At 34.6% G+C, this 18,576-nt stretch overlaps 1 protein-coding gene across 14 annotated transcripts in view; it reads left to right on the top strand.

Moving 5' to 3' along the window:
* Nucleotides 1-18,576, top strand: part of NT5C2 (5'-nucleotidase, cytosolic II) — a 95,256-nt gene that overhangs the window by 34,256 nt on the left and 42,424 nt on the right. For 5 of the 14 annotated variants that reach the window (XM_069566974.1, XM_069566973.1, XM_069566985.1 and 2 more), the window contains exon 3: nucleotides 14,659-14,732. In XM_069566974.1, the coding sequence (XP_069423075.1) occupies nucleotides 14,659-14,732 (74 nt within the window). Of the gene's footprint in view, nucleotides 1-2,519; nucleotides 2,869-10,509; nucleotides 10,776-14,658; nucleotides 14,733-18,576 lie in introns of those variants that run through there. The other 9 variants (XM_069566979.1, XM_069566976.1, XM_069566982.1 and 6 more) reach the window with 7 other exon arrangements.

Here is an 18,576-nt window from a genome sequence, read left to right as displayed (position 1 = left end):
ACTATTCTCATTAGGAAGTCAAACCATCTGTGAGTGTGACTGCCATAAATCCAAGAAATAGAGAGTAATAACAGTTATCGATCGCAAATTTTAATCTTGTAATTATTTTTAAAAAGTGCTTGAAATTATTTAGGTAATACATAACTAAATTCTTATTGTGCAATATTCAGGAATTCAGAAATATATACAGTAAAATATGAAAGTTCCCCTTCATTTACATTTTCACTCCCACTCCTCTTTGTCATAGGTAAACACTGTCAGTAGTTTGGAGAGCATTCTTCTAGTCCTCTTTCAGTGCATTTAAACACGTGAGCATGGTTGCATTTTAATAGAACCTCCTAATCATTCTAGATTCTGGCCTGTTCTTTTCATTCCTGATGGCGCTAGTCCAGGCTCTGGTCATCACTGTCGTGCATTGCAAAAGTAACCATATAACCCCGCTTATGTCTGCCTGTTTTTATTTAGCCTTGTCATCTTCAGATCTGTTTTGTGAATCATGTTTATCACCCAGCTTAAGACCTTGAGTGGCATCATATCAAGAATGCTATAGGATAAATCCTAAGCCTGCTAACATAGCATTTAAGACCCTGTGGGGCCTGAATCTTTTGCTTTCCACTTTCATCTTGAGCAGCTCCCTTCCTCAAATGCCTGTATTCTGTCAACGCTGAATTGCATCTAATTTTTTTTCCACACACCACAGTATCTGTGTCACTCTGCTTTTCATTCATAATTTCTCTTCTGTTGGAATGTTCTCCACCCCTCTTTTCCTCTTAATCTGATTAACACTTGCTAATCCTTTTTAGTGTGGTGGTTAGGAACCTGGACCTTGGGTTAGTATTTTGGATTATTTCATTTTAATTTCTTTAGAATCACAGTATTTAACTGCTGTAAACTTTGTTCTGTCATCTATGAAATATGAATCATTTCTACCTCATAGAGTTATTTGAGATTAAATGAGATAATAACTGTAAAAGTGCTTAGTATAGTGTCAGTTTAACAACAGCAATGTGGGCATCCTGTCTTTCAGTAAGAGAGCTGTACCTCTCTGTTGTGCATATGTCTAATACTACAATTACATACAACTTTTTAATGTTTTTGATGGCCCTCCTCCATTAGAGACTCCTTAAAATCAAGAACTGTCACGTTTGTCTTTGTGTTACTGGTACTAGGCACTGGCAGGTAGACATTTACTAAACATTTCTTAAATATATGAACTGAGTTTGAAATAGCTAGTCAGTGCAGTTTCTTTTGCACGGGAAACTCGTGTAAGTGTGTATACCTTCTATTCAAGTGAGATTTTTGTTTTCCTTTCTCTTTACAAGTAGAAAGTCTTAAAATAGTAATTACATTTATTTCCACAACACTGAGCTGTGATGCCACAAGCTGGAAATCCAGGGAAGCCATGGGAAGTTGGCACTCTTAAGGATTAGATCATTTTTCCATATTCAGTTTGTATTATATTTATGGAATTTGATTTGAGGATAGTGAAAGTCCTTCATATTCATGTATAATTTGAGAATTGGATTTTTACAATGTATTTCCCAAGAGATATTTTGGTGGGATAATGCTTTCCCTGTTACGCCCCAAGTTCCAATAGTTCTTTGAGTGCTTACAAATGACAGACAGATGTTATCTGTCTTCTATAGATGAAAAATCTCAGGCTTAGGTTAATTAACTTATTCAGCCAGAAAGCTGAATTTAAACCTAGTTGCTCTGGTGCTCATTCTCTTTAACCATACTGCTTTTCTAAATTGAAAATAATTTTAGTTTGAATTTTTAGTCTTTGGTAGTGGTTTTTTTTAGTTACTTGGTGACTCTTTAAGCATTTTACAGTAACTAATAGAAATCTTTATGGTAAGATAGTTTGATACTGTTTAAAGATAAAGTTTTTAAAAATTTAAATCCAACTAGTATTTCTCTAAGGTATGTATATTTTATTTTTAAATCATCAGTAGGAGGATTTATTTGCCTTATCAATGTTCTTAGACTTTAGCACACTTGTTTATTTCTTCCCCTGTTGCATAATCCCTATGCATTATATTGGTCAGGAGGCAGGAATATTGCAAATGTTTTTCTTTCAAACTGCAACTTGCTCTGAGATTTGGAATTAACCTTTCGAATGTTCTGGGTGTATCCTCCACATGCCAAAGGTCTGTAAATTTCTTTTCACATGGGCTGACATTTTCAGGCTATGAGTAAAATATTTGTGAACACATGTTTTCCTTAAAAGTAGTTAATGATCAGAAGAGAGACCACAGTGTGGAAATACTTTAGGATACTCCTGTAATATGATCGGCACATAAATTCTTATTTTTCTTGTGGTTCGCATTGTTCATTTTCTAAAAGAGGAAATAACTAAACTGATAATTAAAACATACTTCTGTGTATTATGGTTTTTTTTTTCTCTCTCTGAGAGTAAAGTAAATGATTTGAACTGACTAGGGCCTCTCCATTCTGTGAAACTCACATTGTTTGCGTACTGTTGGCGGGCCTCATTAGGGGGTAAATTTGCTTTTTCTGAGTGTTTGCCAGTAACGATTCCTGTCTCTTACGGGAACTTGCCATTTGGATAGTGTCCTTCCTAAACTGGCCAGTCTTACACAGTTCAGACCATCAGTTATTTTTCCTGCTCTTCAATTTTTTCTTATTATTCTTTGGTTTTTAAGTATTTAAAGCTGAGGATATTGGTCTCTGAGATATTGCCTGCTTAGGGTTCGGCATCTTGCCCGAATTTGTTGGGCCTCTCAGGGCCTGAGTTCTCTGTGCTTTAACAAATGAGCTACAGTTCTCAAGAGATCAGTGAAGCTTGTTTGTTGATCCTGTATTCTCTTCCAGCGGAAGTAGATCTTTGAGAATGTCTAAGGAAGGGTAAGTGAGTTTATTATTCTTTTCTCCTCATTTTTCTCAGCGAAGAGATGTTCTAGTCATCAGAGTGAATTGGAAGATTAATAAGCAGTGCTACCAGTCTGAGTGGAGAGTGGAGATGGGGGAGAGATTGAAAGAAATTCAGCCGAAAGTTTACATTGCTAGTGTTTCACATGTAATCTGATGTAAAGTTACAGTTGCTATTTGGAAAGACTGCATTGAGGGTGGATAATCTTCATAGAAATTCAGTAAGAGATAAGCACCCTGTTTACCTTGTGGTAAACTCATTTATTTTTCAGTAGAAAGTGTTTATGAAGATTGGAAGCAAACTGTAGTGTCTTACCAAAGAGTTTTACATAGAAATGAGTGAAATTTAAAAATTCAAGTACATTTGAAAATAATCTGTACCTTTAGAAAATGGTGTGAAAAATTGAAAAGCAACCTGTGATTTTGTTTCTTTATGGTCACTTGTAGACAAAAATAATTTCAAGTGGAATCCCCCGTTCCTCTTTATTTTGTGATATAAAATAGTTCTGTAGGTTTTTTTTTATTGTCTTTATAGTTTTTTCTCTTATGTTTCAGAATTTGAATTATTATTGATATTCTTTTTAGGACCACTGTCATAGGTGACATGCAAGTTAATAGCTGCACCCTGTTAACCATCTCATTTCTAACCTTCAAGCATAACTTGACCTGGTTAATTCCAGAGAAACATCCCCTTTAATCAAATAGGACACAGATTCCCGCAAAAAAAAAACCAAAAAACAAAAAAAAACCTCTTTAAAAATACAGTGCAATTTAAATTTTGATTTTCTTGAAGTTCTTAATTTTTTTTTTCTAGTAGAAATTTTGAAGTAGTTTCAGAGTCTTGTGTTTATAATTTATTTTAATCTGGTCATGTATTGATTATGAGCAAAATAAAATTGGCCCATTTTACTCCTATTTTATAAAGCCTCATTATTAGTTAAAAAGAGCAGCCATGGGTATAAATAATTCTGTATTATTTTTAGACCTCTCATGACATCATTGGAATTTTGAGGTTTCTTTAAATGTGAAAATTATGAGAGGACTGCCTCTTCAGGTTTGTATATTTTCTTTCCTTCTAGCTCTAGCTATAAGCTTGCAGTTTTTATTAAACAATTTTTGTGATACATATTATGGATGCTGGTAATATCTGTCAGGTTTGTACAGTGGTTATTTATAAAGCTGGTTTACAGATTTAAGAAGAACTATATTTCTAGATGCAGTCAAAGTTCTTGGGAAGTAATTAGTACTTCCCCCCCGCCCCCCATGGTAAAACATATGTTAGAATTGGTTGTTTAAAAAAAGATCTGTGTATGTCAGAGGACACTATAAAGCCTGGAGTATTCTTTTAGATTATTTCTAGGGATCCATGAGGCAATTCTTGTACTTTCTGAATAGGTAATGAACAAGTGCATTTGAATTGCATGGAGCCTGTAAATGAAATCAGTTAGCTTTTATTCTCCTTTGCTATCCTTAGAAATAAATGGATCAGGTTTCTACTTTGGGATGAAATGATTTTTATATTCAGAATGTTGGTATATGTGATTATTTTTATATCTATGAAATATTTCCCAAGTAAGTAATAGAAAAGGATTGTTAGTAGAGTTAAATCATCAAAAATTATACTTGAGCCTTTTGTAAACCTATAGTAATCGAGACAGTGTGTTATTAGTGTAAGGATAGATATATAGAGAGATCATGAAACCTGATAGGAAGGTTGTAGACCCACACATACAGTCGGTTGATTTTCAGTAATGACGCCATGGTTAGTCAATGGTTAGTCTATTTAACAGATGTGCTGAAACAACTAAACATTCATAAAGAAAAAAAAGTGAATCTCAACCTTTGCCTCAATCGTATATATATTAAAAAAAACACAGAAATGATCATAGACCTAAATATAAAAGCTTAAAGTATAGGTGAAAATGATTGTTACTTTGAATTAGGTAAAGATTTCTCTTTAAATACATAAAAAATAAAAGCATGGAAGATAAAATCGATAAATTGGGCTTCATCAAAATTAAAAAAAAAAAAACAACCTCTGCTTTTAAGAAGACAATATTAAGGAAATAAAAAGGTAAGCCATAGACTGGGAGAAAATATTCTCAATACATATGTATCTGATAAAGAACTTACATCCAAAATACCTGAAGAATTCTTATAACACAGACCAATAACCTAGTTTGTAAATGATTCTTCACACAAAAGACATGGCCAATAAACAGGTGAAAAGATCCTCTGCGTCATTAGTCATTGCGTGCTGAGTCGCTTCAGTTGTGTCCGACTCTTTGCCACCCTATGGACTGAGGCCTGCTAGGCTCCTCTATCCATGGGCTTCTCCAGGCAAGAATACTGGAGTGGGTTGCTGTGGCACCCTCCAGGGGATCTTCCTGACCTAGGGATCGAATCTGTATCTCTTGTCTCCTGCATTGTCAGGCAGTTTCTTTACCACTAGCGCCATTAGGGAAATACACATTAAAACCACAGTAATGTATCACTGCAGACCCACTAGAATGACTGAACACTGACAGTGTGGAGCAAATGGAACTCTCATGCGTTGTTGATGAGAATGCAAAATAAAAATATTTTGGCAATGTCTTTTAAAGTTAAACATACGCTTATTAAATGGACTAATATTTCCACTTCTGAGTATTTGCTCCAAGAGAAATGAAAGCATTATGTCCATACAGATTTGTGTGTGAGTGTTCATAGCATCATTATTTACGATAGCCAAAACTGGGAACAACTCAAAATATCCACTAATTGAATAGGTGAATAAATTGTGGTATATCCATGCAATGGAATACTACTCTGGAATAAAGGAACTAATTTTTGATACATGTAATAACATGAATGAGTCTCAGAACTATTGTGTTAAGAAAAATAGTCAGAGATAGACTACATGGTGTTTGATTCCATCTACATGAAAACTAGTGACAGCATAGATCAGTGGTATTTTGTGGCCATGGGTTGGGGAGAGTATTGTGACATGAAGGAATATTTTGGGTTGATTGTGGTAGTTGTTACATGGGTGTATACAATTACCAAAACTCACCGATCTTCACACTTAAAATGGGTGAGTTTCACTTGAAGTAAATTATACCTAAATGAAGTTGGAGGGGGAATGAGACTTGAGAAACTCAACTTGCTTATTTAAAATCTTATAAATAAAATTATTGTTTAGCATAGTCAAAGGAATATATTTGGAAAATATAGGTACGCTAGGATGTGTAATGCAAGGGGAAAAAAAATACATTCTTCTTTCATTGTAATGATCAATACCTCATCTTCTGGAGCTGTTCAGAATGCCTTTTATTACTAGAGCCTGCTGTCTTTTAGGTGAGAAGCTAAAATCAGTTTTGTCATTTGCTTTTATTTTAAGTTCTAGATTTTGACTTCTGTTTTCCATTATGGGCACAAACAGCACACTTGTTAATTTGGCCTAATGATAACATGGATAAATATTTTCTTCTCTAATTTTTATTACACAGAATTAAACCTTAATATTTTATTGTATTTTTATAAATTATCTTCTATACATTGGTTTTTACTTTTAAAAATTGGGGAGAAAAAGAATTTAGGGGAAAGTAGGAAAAAGATTGGAAAAAATGTGTTTTTAATTAGACTGAGATTTTTAAACAGTAATTTTCCGAAGTACTGCCATTGTTCCCGGTTTCTCCCTTAATTTATGTATTCTTCGTTTGTTAGTCCTCTTTCTTATTCCCCACCATTCTGCCCTCGTTACTGCAGTTTCTTCATTTGAGGTTGAAAGTGAAGGGAATTTTAATGTCTTTTAAAGAGCTTCTCCTTAAAGAATGCTTTGAAATCTTTGGGGAAAGCATAATTGCTACTCTTATTAGTCTTCATTTATCACTTTTTAAGATATACATCTTTTTCACATTTAGACATCTCTGAATTTGGGCTACATCTAGCAATAGACCACCTAGAATTAAGTTGAGTTCTTCTAGAGAGAATTTCATTTCTGTCAGTCACGTAGGGGCAACATTAACCATGCTGCTGCTAAGTCGCTTTAGTCGTGTCTGACTCTGTGCGACCCCATAGATGGCAGCCCACCAGGCTCCCATTCCTGGGATTCTCCAGGCAAGAATATGGACTGGGTAGTAGGGTAAATTTAAACCACAAACCTACCAGATTTATTGTTCAGATTCTCAGGGGGAGTTTTTTTCCCATTTCTTGGACTTGGTGTCAGGGTCAAGATGCACAAATGTCCTTGTGTGTTTCTTCTATATTGCAGATTTAGCTCTCCTTTTCCCTTGTACTATGGATAGAGGGCTTTGATAATCCTAGCTTTACAAGACTCTGACTTTTCTTGGGCACCCCTCCTGGCCCTTTTTTAGTGGCATGTAACATGGGTGAGTTCTACAGTTGATGTGTCTTAAATTTTAACCATCTTTAATTTTGTTCCCTCCACATTCTCTTCACTGGGACTTTTTTATATTGAGTATTTGAATAAGAAAAATTATGATAATTCATGTTATTTTAGGAATGATAGCATGCTTATTCAGACTTTTGAAGCACAAGGTGCTGTTCTCATGGCATAATCTGATAATGTATCCTTCCTGAGGATGTTCCTCAGAGAGGATATTCAGACAAATTAGTAAGAAACTGTTGGCTGGAAATTTATGAAAAAAAACTGATGCTTCAGTGACTTTACTTTTATAATCTAGTCCACAATTTCTTATTGTGTCTGTATATTCAAGGTATTTAAACTTTCAATTTTTAAGGATCCATTTTCATAAATTAGAATTTTTTTTTAAGATCACTAGCACTCTTGCCTGGAAAATCCCATGGGCGGAGGAGCCTGGTAGGCTGCAGTCCATGGGGTCGCTAAGAGTCGGACACGACTGAGCTACTTCCCTTTCACTTTTCACTTTCATGCATTGGAGAAGGAAATGGCAACCCACTGCAGTGTTCTTGCCTGGAGAATCCCAGGGATGGGGGAGCCTGGTGGGCTGCCATCTATGGGGTCGCACAGAGTCGGACATGACTGAAGCAACTTAGCAGCAGCAGCATTCTTTTACTGAAGAATGGAAGCATAAAGGCAGACTAAGGTCTTGTCATTATGTTTTTAAAATAACAGCATTATTGAGATATAGTTCACATACCATTCAGTTCACCCTTTAAAGAGTACAGTTCAGTGGTTTTAAATATACTCTCGAGAGGTGTGCAGCCAACAGTACTAATTTCAGAATATTTTTATTATCCCCCAAAGCAAATTGCCCATTCCTTCTTCTCCACAGCTCTGGCAGTCACTAATTGCTATTAAGTTTTTAGTTTAAATTTTAATTCAGATGAATATTGTGTCTAGTTGTTACTAGGCCCTATGCCATTGTTGGGAAGGCAATAAATCCTTGTCTCCAAGATTATAATCCAGTAAAGAATAAGGGAATTAAACACTTAATGTATATGATAAAATATAGACGTGCCAGAGCTGCTCACATGTATCACATTATAGAACTTTAGTTGTTGGTGAAATGTCTTTCAGTTCAGTTCAGTTGCTCAGTCATGTCCGACTCTTTGTGACCCCATGAGCTGCAGTACGCCAGGCCTTCCCGTCCATCACCAACGCCCGGAGTTCATTCAGACTCACGTCCATCGAGTCGGTGATGCCATCCAGACATCTCATCCTCTGTCGTCCCCTTCTCCTCCTGCCCCCAATCCCTCCCAGCATCAGAGTCTTTTCCAATGAGTCAACTCTTCGCATGAGGTGGCCAAAGTATTGGAGTTTCAGCTTTAGCATCATTCCTTCCAAAGAATACCCAGGACTGATCTCCTTTAGAATGGACTGGTTGGATCTCCTTGCAGTCGAAGGGACTCTCAAGAGTCTTCTCCAACACCACAGTTCAAAAGCATCAATTCTTCAGCACTCAGCTTTCTTCACAGTCCAACTCTCACATCCATACATGACCACAGGAAAAACCATAGCCTTGACTAGACGGACCTTTGTTGGCAAAGTAATATCTCTGCTTTTGAATATGCTGTCTAGGTTGGTCATAACTTTTCTTCCAAGGAGTAAGCGTCTTTTAATTTCATGACTGCAGTCATCATCTGCAGTGATTTTGGAGCCCCCCCCCCCCAAATAAAGTCTGACACTGTTTCCCCATCTATTTCCCATGAAGTGATGGGGCCAGATGCCATGATCTTCGTTTTCTGAATGTTGAGCTTTAAGCCAACTTTTTCACTCTTTCACTTTCATCAAGAGATTTTTTAGTTACTCTTCATTTTCTGCCATAAGGGTGGTGTCATCTGCATATCTGAGGTTATTGATATTTCTCCTGGCAATCTTGATTCCAGCTTGTGCTTCTTCCAGCCCAGTGTTTCTCATGATGTATTCTGCATATAGGTTTAATAAGCAGGGTGACAATATCTTTAATTAGAAAAAGTAATCTGAGACCCAGGGGCATCATTGTTACAATAGTTCTCTGGCATGGCCAGAAGAGTTTCTTAAAGAAATTTCAAGGGTCTTGAAAAATAAGGTAGAGATAACTAAGAAGGACGTTTCATGTATGGAGCACAGTATAAACAAAGCACAGTATAAAGTTCAGAGAACTTTGAGGAAATAACGAGTAGTTCATTTTAATTACTAGAGCTAAAGGTGTGTGATGTGGAGCAATGTGAGATAAAACTGATTTTGGAAAGATAATGAAAGCTTTGAATTCCTCAAAGATTTTTTTTTAAATTGTAATGTATTTGGTAGTAGGTAGTGAGGAATGTCTAAAGTTTATTAAGAGGGAGAGCAACATGATTAGAGCTGGGCCTTAGGACAGTGCTTCTCATCTATGTTGGAGAACCATTTTCTTCTAAAAGACTTCTCTTCTGTTATAAATTGATACTTAGAATAAAAATGAATTACTTGAAAAATGAAGAGAGATAAAATGAAAGTATATAGTTTTTGTTATTATGTTCAACAAACATAACTTTTCTGTCAAATTGTTAAGTTTCTAAATACTTGCAGTTTCTTAAACCAGTAACAGCACTTCACAAATCTGCATTGGACTGTGGACCCCACTTTTGAGTAGCACTACTTCAAAGCAATTAATTTGGCATTAGTGCACAGGCAGAGCCATTGAGAGATGATTGCTGGAGAATTAATGAGGGACCTGGACAAATTGTTAGCAGTTTGAATGGAATGGAAGATCTAGATTGGAGACATTTGGAAATTTAAATGAAGGCAAGTGAGATGTTGTGGATTTGAGGGAGAGGAAAGAATCAAAAGATTTTAATAACTAGGTTTTAGACTTAAGGGGAAAATGAGAGTGCCCTGGAGGAAATAGAGACTAGTTTGGGGAAAGAGATAACAAATTAGGTTTTCAACAAAAATTCACCTTATAGTATTTTTCTGTTAATTAACAGACACTCACATACATCATTTGGTTGATAATCTAAATTTGCACTCTCCAACAGGCACTTGTAACTGTAACAAACTTTGAGTATATAATTACACAAACCCATAACCAAAACATGCCTGAGATTTTTTGCTTGTATCCTTAGTCTCATTTGTTGTTGCAGTAACTGTTGTTGGGCCTTTGGCCAGGAAATTGTGACTCCTGGGCAGGAGGAGGAGCGAGGGATAAAGTTCACCAGTGCCAGAGAAATTCTATTCCAAATGGATTCATGTGGAGCAACAGTGATATCCAATGACAAGTTAAATTAGACACAGAGGTGTTTTCTCCAGCACTGTCTCAGAAGAGACATACTGTGGAGGGGCCTGGTTCCGACTAAAACGATCTTTTTGAAGTAAGGTTACAGTCACACACACAAAAATTATACTAGGGATTTGAAGAAGAATTCTGTTATGTGACTTCAAGAACTAGTTGACTCAAATAGTTTCACACTTTGCAGAACGGCAACCAGTGACAGATGAGGTAATGCTGCTTTGAATTACAAGTTAAATCTCAAAACCATTAAGAGTTTGCTATTTACAAAATTCCAAATTTAGTAAATTGCATGTTCATGTTCCTTTAGTGTGAGAATACTAGATTCCTGTTCTTAAGCACATTATGTTAATAGTCTTATTTCTTTTGTTTAATGTCTGTATTTATTTGGATAGCATTTCTTCAAGTGTTATGCCTTACTGCAGTGCCGTATGATAGTAAAAGCTGTTACATTTATCTTTGTGTTGACGTCTCTGCTCAGTTTTATAGTGTTTCTGGGTCTGTCTGCTAAAGATTGTGTCTGTTGTTTTAATGCTCAAATCTATATCTTGCAAGTGACTTAGTACATAGGAGTTTCTGGCTGATAATTACATTTTAATGTTGGATGCTTAGTTCAGTCATGCTTTCTGGGGTGGCAGCTTTTTGCTTTATTTAAAGTAAGCTTTGGAAAGTTTCACAAATATAATGCAGGCTCTTAAGATAGAGATGTGGAGTATGGCCCACTGGTTAATAATTTAGAAAAATGACACAAGTTAACAGGCATTAATGAAGATGCAGTCAAGGTTCTGGGACCAGTAGAAAATTTTGGATTCCCCAAGGCAGATAATGATATTTTTGTTTTAAAAGTGTGGTGAGACGATGAATCAGCCTTTTAATTGATAGAGCACCTAGCACTTTCTTTTATATAATAATAGTAAAAAATATTTATTAGTTTGACGCCAGGAGATCAGTTTCGCTTTAAGGCTATATTCTGGAGACGTGGTATTTCTGGCTCAAGGCTGCCTCTCAGCTGAAGTCAGTGCATACTTTCAGCATTTGGATGTTTATTATCTTTATAAATCATGGGATATATATTACTGCAGTTATCTATAATACAGCTGTTCCCTTTTGTTATCACAGCTTTGCTTATGCACTTTAGGTATTCATGCATAAATTAGATTTAATTCCCTATTGCCCCTGTCTCCTATGTTGTAGCTTAAATTAGGGAAAGAAAAGGAGCAGTGAGAATATATGTTAGGTTTTTCTTTTGTTTCATAAATTATAGGAGAGATAGGAGTGATTGTTAAGTTCAGGAATTGCTTCTGTAGGTGAGGGTACTTACTTTAAATGAAAATGAAAAGATAAAGCATATTTGGTTTCATAGAAAAGCATCTTTTCTAATTTTAGACATCTCAAAAATCTTACTAGTTTTAGCTACTCCCTAAAGGACAGCTTCTAGGATGTATGTCATAAAATGGTACCGGCTTTGTAATAGGCATTCGACAAACATGTTGATTGAATAAAGTGACCAGTTAGTCAAAGAGGAAAGAGTGTGATTTAATGGATATTTAGCAATGATTATTTTTGCAGAAACAACAGATTTTTTTATTCCTGATATATATCTTTCCCAAAGTTTCTATGGACAATGACTAAGGATAATAGTATGATCTCTGTATCCTTAAAAATGTGATAAGGAATACAGGTTAATCTCTCTTCTGGACAAGAAAGAAGTGGGTGGATTATCTAGCTGGATCTATTTCTTTCTACATTTAGCAGTGACTGATACTAGAAAAGTATCTTTTTGTCTATGATTCTAGCTGTGTCTACCAGCTTGCATCATTCTTATGTCAGAATCAAAGCTGTTCCTTTTATTATGTGGTCCCATATATCTCTCTCCTGGATAGAAAAATCTTCCCAGTGTGTTCCTGCTGAATTCCCACAGAATATTTCAGGCATGTCAGCTGTTTGGGCTTTGATCAAGGATTTGATCCAGTTGGCCCCCTAGCCTGAATTGAGAGTGTGTTTGAAAAGTCTCAGCTTCAGTGTTTCCAGAGTTAAATCCATTACTCAGTGTCTTTACCTTCTCTTGTGCCTTCATAAGGATTTATGTAACTGAAAAAGGTGATAATAAAGTAGATGCTCCAGTTGGTAGTAATAGAGTGAAATTTGATGAAGTGGTAGAAGGGTCATGGTGATATATTTGGAGTTTGGGGGTATTTTTAAAAAGATTTGAGTAGGTGTCATTTGTCTTCTAGTTCCCTGTATCTTTCAGCTATTCACTACTCTTCCTCTCCCATCCATTATTAACCCAATCAGAATAAGGGCTGATTTTCCAGAATAACAGGTTTTCTTAGGGAAAGAAAGTATAAATGTTTTACATAACATCTCTCTCAGGAACTAAGAGTTTTATAAAACTTACCTAGTGTGCATAGCACACTATGAGAGAAACAAGTTCATATTTTTTAGAGAATAACATTTCTGAATTCAAGGACCTATTAAGTCCCCCAGTTAAAATATTGTAAGCAAATATTTGATTATTTGCATATAAAATTGGTGCATGCATTCTGAGATGAGAGGAAAAACTTTCTGTTAAAGTTTAAAACAATAGTTTTTGAGTTGGTGAAGAGTTTTTTTTTAAGTCGTTATCTAGATTAATGATTTCCAAACTTGAGTATTTCGTTGGTTAAAGTATGAAACAGTCATCCTTCTGGATGCATGCTTAAATTACATATACTACTATCATTACTTGTGTATAGTAGAAAATATACACAAATTAGACCCTTAAAAATACGAGATAATTTTGAGTAGAAGCTGTAACCCTTTGTTCTGTATTCCAGGGGAGTCTTTCATATCCTTAGATGGAGTCACTCCTCTTTGGAGACTACTGACCTATATTGTCAGTGGAGAAGCCTAGCCTAGGTATCTTTATTGTTACCAAGTTTCCTGGGTGATTTGTAGCATTCTCATTTCTCATAGTTACTTATGAGATGAAGGCAAAGAAAAGGTTTGGTAATAAGAGGATAAACCATTCAGTAATTTTGGCCACCAAACTTTGGGATCAGATTGAGGGGGTCCCCTTATTTTCAGAGATGCTTGAAACTTACCCCAAAGCACCATCGTGATGATGATCCTGCATACTGTTATGTTTAGTTTTCCTTGTGTTTTCATAGTTATTTTTCTGAAGTTTGAATCTGCTTATTGCATTTCATCAAAATCTGATAATTTGTTCTTGCCTGCAGGATAAAGCCCTATCTCTCTAGTGTGGCACACAGTCTTCATTAATCTGACCCTTGCTACCCTTTTTAAGCTTCATAACCTTTATTGCTGCTTTCCCTTCTCTGAAAAACTTCCGTTTGCAGAAACAGAAAATTAAAACCAAAGAAAATGCAGCTCCAGCTCCAGTAAATGATTTTTGGTTCCCTGCAAACCTTATCTTTGCTTTGTCATTCTGTGTGGAGTGCCTTTCTTGCTTTGTCCTACTGGAAAACTTCTACTGATTGTTTAAGATCAGCTCAAACAACTTGTGCTCTCTCCCGCATGTTATGTTATAGCATTTATTGAAATACTTTAACTAGTTGCTTAAGCCTCTCTCCTGCTACTGCTGAATTCCTCAAGGATAGAAATCGGTTAAAATATAAGTACCATTAGGGCAGGGACTGTTTTATTCTCTGCCATATCACAGTGCCTGGTATATAGTACGCATTTGGTAAGTATTTGTTGAATAAATCTGTTTATATTTATGTCTTTAGTGTATGGCATATGATGGGCTTTAAGTGAACCTCTGTTCATTAAATATATTATAAATGAGTGAATGAATTATAAAATCTCAGAAATAAGCTATTTTATGGGGTCAGACTTAGAAAAGGAGAACTGATTCTTTGAAATCTTGAGTACACAGCATTGTTAAAATAAAGACACAATAAGAAAATTCATATGTTTTCTTATTGAATGTATCTGATAACACCTATGGTATAAGGAGAACTTGAATAATTTATATTGTGAATCTTAATATTGGTATTTAAATGACATCTAGAAAGATAGCCAGATAATTCCATTGAACTTAAATTTTTTTTTGGCTACAGTGTTATCATTTTTTACTCTGTTTTTTCTTTAGGGTGTTTGTGAACCGGAGTTTAGCCATGGAAAAAATAAAGTGTTTTGGTTTTGACATGGATTATACACTCGCTGGTGAGTAGCACTTTCTGATTGCTTAAGAACTACTACTTAGGATACAACAACACACTAGACCTTTCAATAAACACTTGTTGATGTAGTCACATGTTTAGCTGCCAGAAGCTCTTGTTACCAGGCTGCTTTCATTGACATTTGTGAAATTGAATTTATCAGATGTGATCAGATTTCCTTGAGATTTAGATTGTACAGGTAGAACAAGTGCTAAATTAGAGACCCTGGTAAGAAATGATACAATGAAAGTATGCATTAATATGTATATTTGTGCACTTCTGGCTTTTACTTTATTAAGCTGTTCTTCAAGGATGGAATTTTGTGTCTGTCTACCACAGGTAAACTTTTATCAGTTAAAAATTTCAATGTTATTCTTAAGACAAATGGAAAATGTGTTGATTTTCTTTTGAAATTATTACACGTATACTATGTAAAGACTTTAAAAGCTAGAGCTATTACTTTTTTCATTATCAAATAGACCTTAGACACCAGCATTGTTGTTTTTGCTTTTCTATCTCTGAGATATATTTGAAATACTTAATGTATTAGCCAATAGTTGCAACATATTTTGAGAACTTATGAAGTTTTTATTAAAGTATTTGCAGTCTGGCAAAAATGTCACTTAATTTAAGAGGTAGGGATGAACAACAAGGTTCAAAATCAAAAATCTCATTTTGTTACTGAGCATTGAGATAACTCTACAGCACAGGAAACTATATATTCAATATCTTATAATCTATAAGGGAAAAGAATCTGAAAAAGAATATATATATATATATATATATATATATATATATATAAAACTGAATCACTTTGCTGTACACCTGAAGCTAATACCAACATAGCATTTTTTACTTCAAAAAAAAAAAAAAAACTAAAAAAAAGGGGGTGAAGAACTGAGTTGAGCACACGTTTATATGTTTGTACCTGCACATGTGCACAACTCAGAGTCTTTCAGAAATTTTCTCTAAAGCTATTGTCTTTAAGTACACAAAACATTAAAATGTATTAATTCACTTATCTTCAGAAACTTTATATAACAGTGTTAGAAAACTGACTTCCATCTCAAATTAGATAAATCTCAATTTGATGTTCAATTTAGGAAACTATAAGTTAATATTAAAAATGTACAAAATGAGCACATGTAGTTTATAGGTACTTGTTACATGGATGTGGGTATATTTTACCAAACAAGTTATGTATTGAAAATATACACTGACTTGATTTTAATTTTTCTTTCTTCTCTCTATAGTCTTTGTTATTTATTTAGTTTTCTTTAACCTTTAAGCTGTTTTTGCAGTAGATTCTTTTTTATATTTTCCCAGTTGGACACAGGCACTTTCAGATATTCTTATCAGAAAGCAGTTAGAAACACTATGCTTTCTCAGTGTAGATCTTGTTGTCCAAATTGGAAGAAAATCCTGCAGTTTCTCCTTTCTAGAATTCTGCTGTCCAGGGAAAAGAAGATCATTTGGCAGCTGAAAGGGGTATTAACTAGAGCAGAGATAGAAGTTAATGGGGCTGGAAAGTGGCAAACTTTTTTTTCTTGGTTGCTAAGGTCATCTTACTGTATTGAAGTAGTTCAATAAGTATTCGTTGGAAACTTGTAATGTGCCTGGTGGATTTTGTTACTGAGCATTGAGATAACTGTATATTCTATAGAATACTTTAAAAAGGAATTCTCTTGTTTAACAAAAAAGTCACTGAATCTTGGTTTCTAAACTTTAAAGCTACCTAATGGTTTCTTCTTTTTATATGCTTTTTTTTTGTAATCTTACTTTATGTTTTAATGTTTATTCTTAGTTTAGACACTATACTTTGCTATATATTAGTGTAATAGTGATTATTATCATTTATTAAGTACTTATTATATGCCAAGCCTTGTTCTAAGTGTTTTACATAGGTTATTTCATTTAATATGCAGATTATCTCATTCACATCACTTATTTAATACAGAATCCTATGAGGCAGATTCTACTATTATTGTCTTCATTTTACAGAGGACACTAAGATTTTGAGGGCTTTATCTAAAGACATTCAGTTGTGATATAGCTGAACTAAGATTCAGACTTAAGCATGCATGTATATATATGTATATAATATATATGAATATAAGTTTACATTGTATTTTGAATAATGACAGTTTATAGCAAGGTGTAATTTGAAAGTGATACGCACTTCCCCCTCCCCTGCAGACAAACCAGCCAAGACTTAAGCACCCAAAAAGACAAAGCTCTTTAAGTAGCCCCCTTGAGAGACTATATATTATTCCAGTAGTTCTATTTTGGATGAAAACCATTGTGACTATCCTTGTGGTATTGCCTTCACTTCATAAAGCATGTAGGAAAACAATTTTACTGATTTTATACTGCCACCTGTTTGCCATAATAAATATTCATAAAATTTGTCAGAATAACTTTTGGTTTTTAAACAAACAAACCACACTCTTGAAGTACTAAGGACTTTTCACAAGAAAAATGTGTCATGAAGTACAGTGACAAGACTAAAAGTAGTGTTTTTTTGAAAGCTTTGAGTATTTGGGATAAATATCCCTGAAATAAGTGGAGTAACCTCACAGGATGAATTCTTGGAAAGGGCTTGTATTCTCTCTGAAGCCTCTTCTGAGACATTGTCTTCTCTGCAATCCTGACACCTTGGTATATCACCCCCCAGAGCAGTTTGTAATTCACTTGCAGTTTTTGTTCACTTGCTTGTCTCCTCTTTGGCCTACTAGTTCCTCAAGGGTAAGGAGTTTCTTTTTCACATTTATGTCCTATGTGTGGCCTAAAATCTGGAGTATAGTAGTTGCTCAGTGAATATTTATTGAATGAAAAATTTGGGTGCATAAGTTTTAATATATCAGTTTAAGAATCAATCATGGTATTTTATGTTTACCCAATATAAAATATACACTAATTATTCAAGTTAAATACTTTTAAGCATGGGCTTATTTTAAAATTTTTAATAAACCTTATTGAAGAATAAGTTACATACAATGAAATACATGCATTTTAATTATATAGATTGACTTTGACAAAATGTATATGCCTATGTAACCAGCAACCATCATCACTGCAATTAAGATAGAGAGTTTTTCTATCACTACAGAAAGTTGCCTCACTGCCTTTGTGAAGTTACTTCTCCTCCTTCTCCTCTCTTTGCCCCCATGGCTTTTTGTCACTACAGATTAATTTTACCTTTCCAGAATTTCATATAAATGGAGTCATACACTGATGTACTCTGTTTCTGACTTCTTTTGCTTAGCATAATGTTTTTGTGATTCATTCATGTTGTGTCTGTCAGTAGGTAGTTCATTCTTTTTTTTTTAGTCCTAACTTTTTAAACTTTTTATTTTGAAATATTTTTAGATTTATGGAAAAGTTGCAAAAGTAATAGTTTGCCTTTATTCTCTCCTATGGTAATGTCTTACTTGACCCATGGTTGACTGTAGGACAATAAAAACTAAGAAATTAACATTAGTACAATACTGTTAATTGAACAACAGACTTTATTCAGTTTATAAACTAAAATCCTTTTATTCTGATTCAAGGTCCAAACCAGAATTTCACATTGGATTTAGTTGTTGTATTTCCTTTGTCTCTTCTGTGACGCTTCCTGAGTCTTTCATATCTTTCATTGCTTTGACACACTTGAAAAGTCCTGGTTAGATGTTTTTGTAGAATGTTTCACAATTTGGATTTGTCTGATTTATTTTTTTTCCATGAATAGATTGAAGTATTGTGCATATTTGGGAAGAATACCACAGCAGTATGTGCCTTTCTTAGAGTATGATACCAGGGGCCCATAATAGGTCTTATTACTAGTGATGCTAACCAGTAAAAATTAT

This window comes from Ovis canadensis, chromosome 22, assembly GCF_042477335.2.
Source record: "Ovis canadensis isolate MfBH-ARS-UI-01 breed Bighorn chromosome 22, ARS-UI_OviCan_v2, whole genome shotgun sequence".
Lineage (NCBI taxonomy): Eukaryota > Metazoa > Chordata > Mammalia > Artiodactyla > Bovidae > Ovis > Ovis canadensis.
Note: the sequence above shows the minus strand (reverse complement) of the source record. Positions and strands in the feature narration are given on the sequence as shown.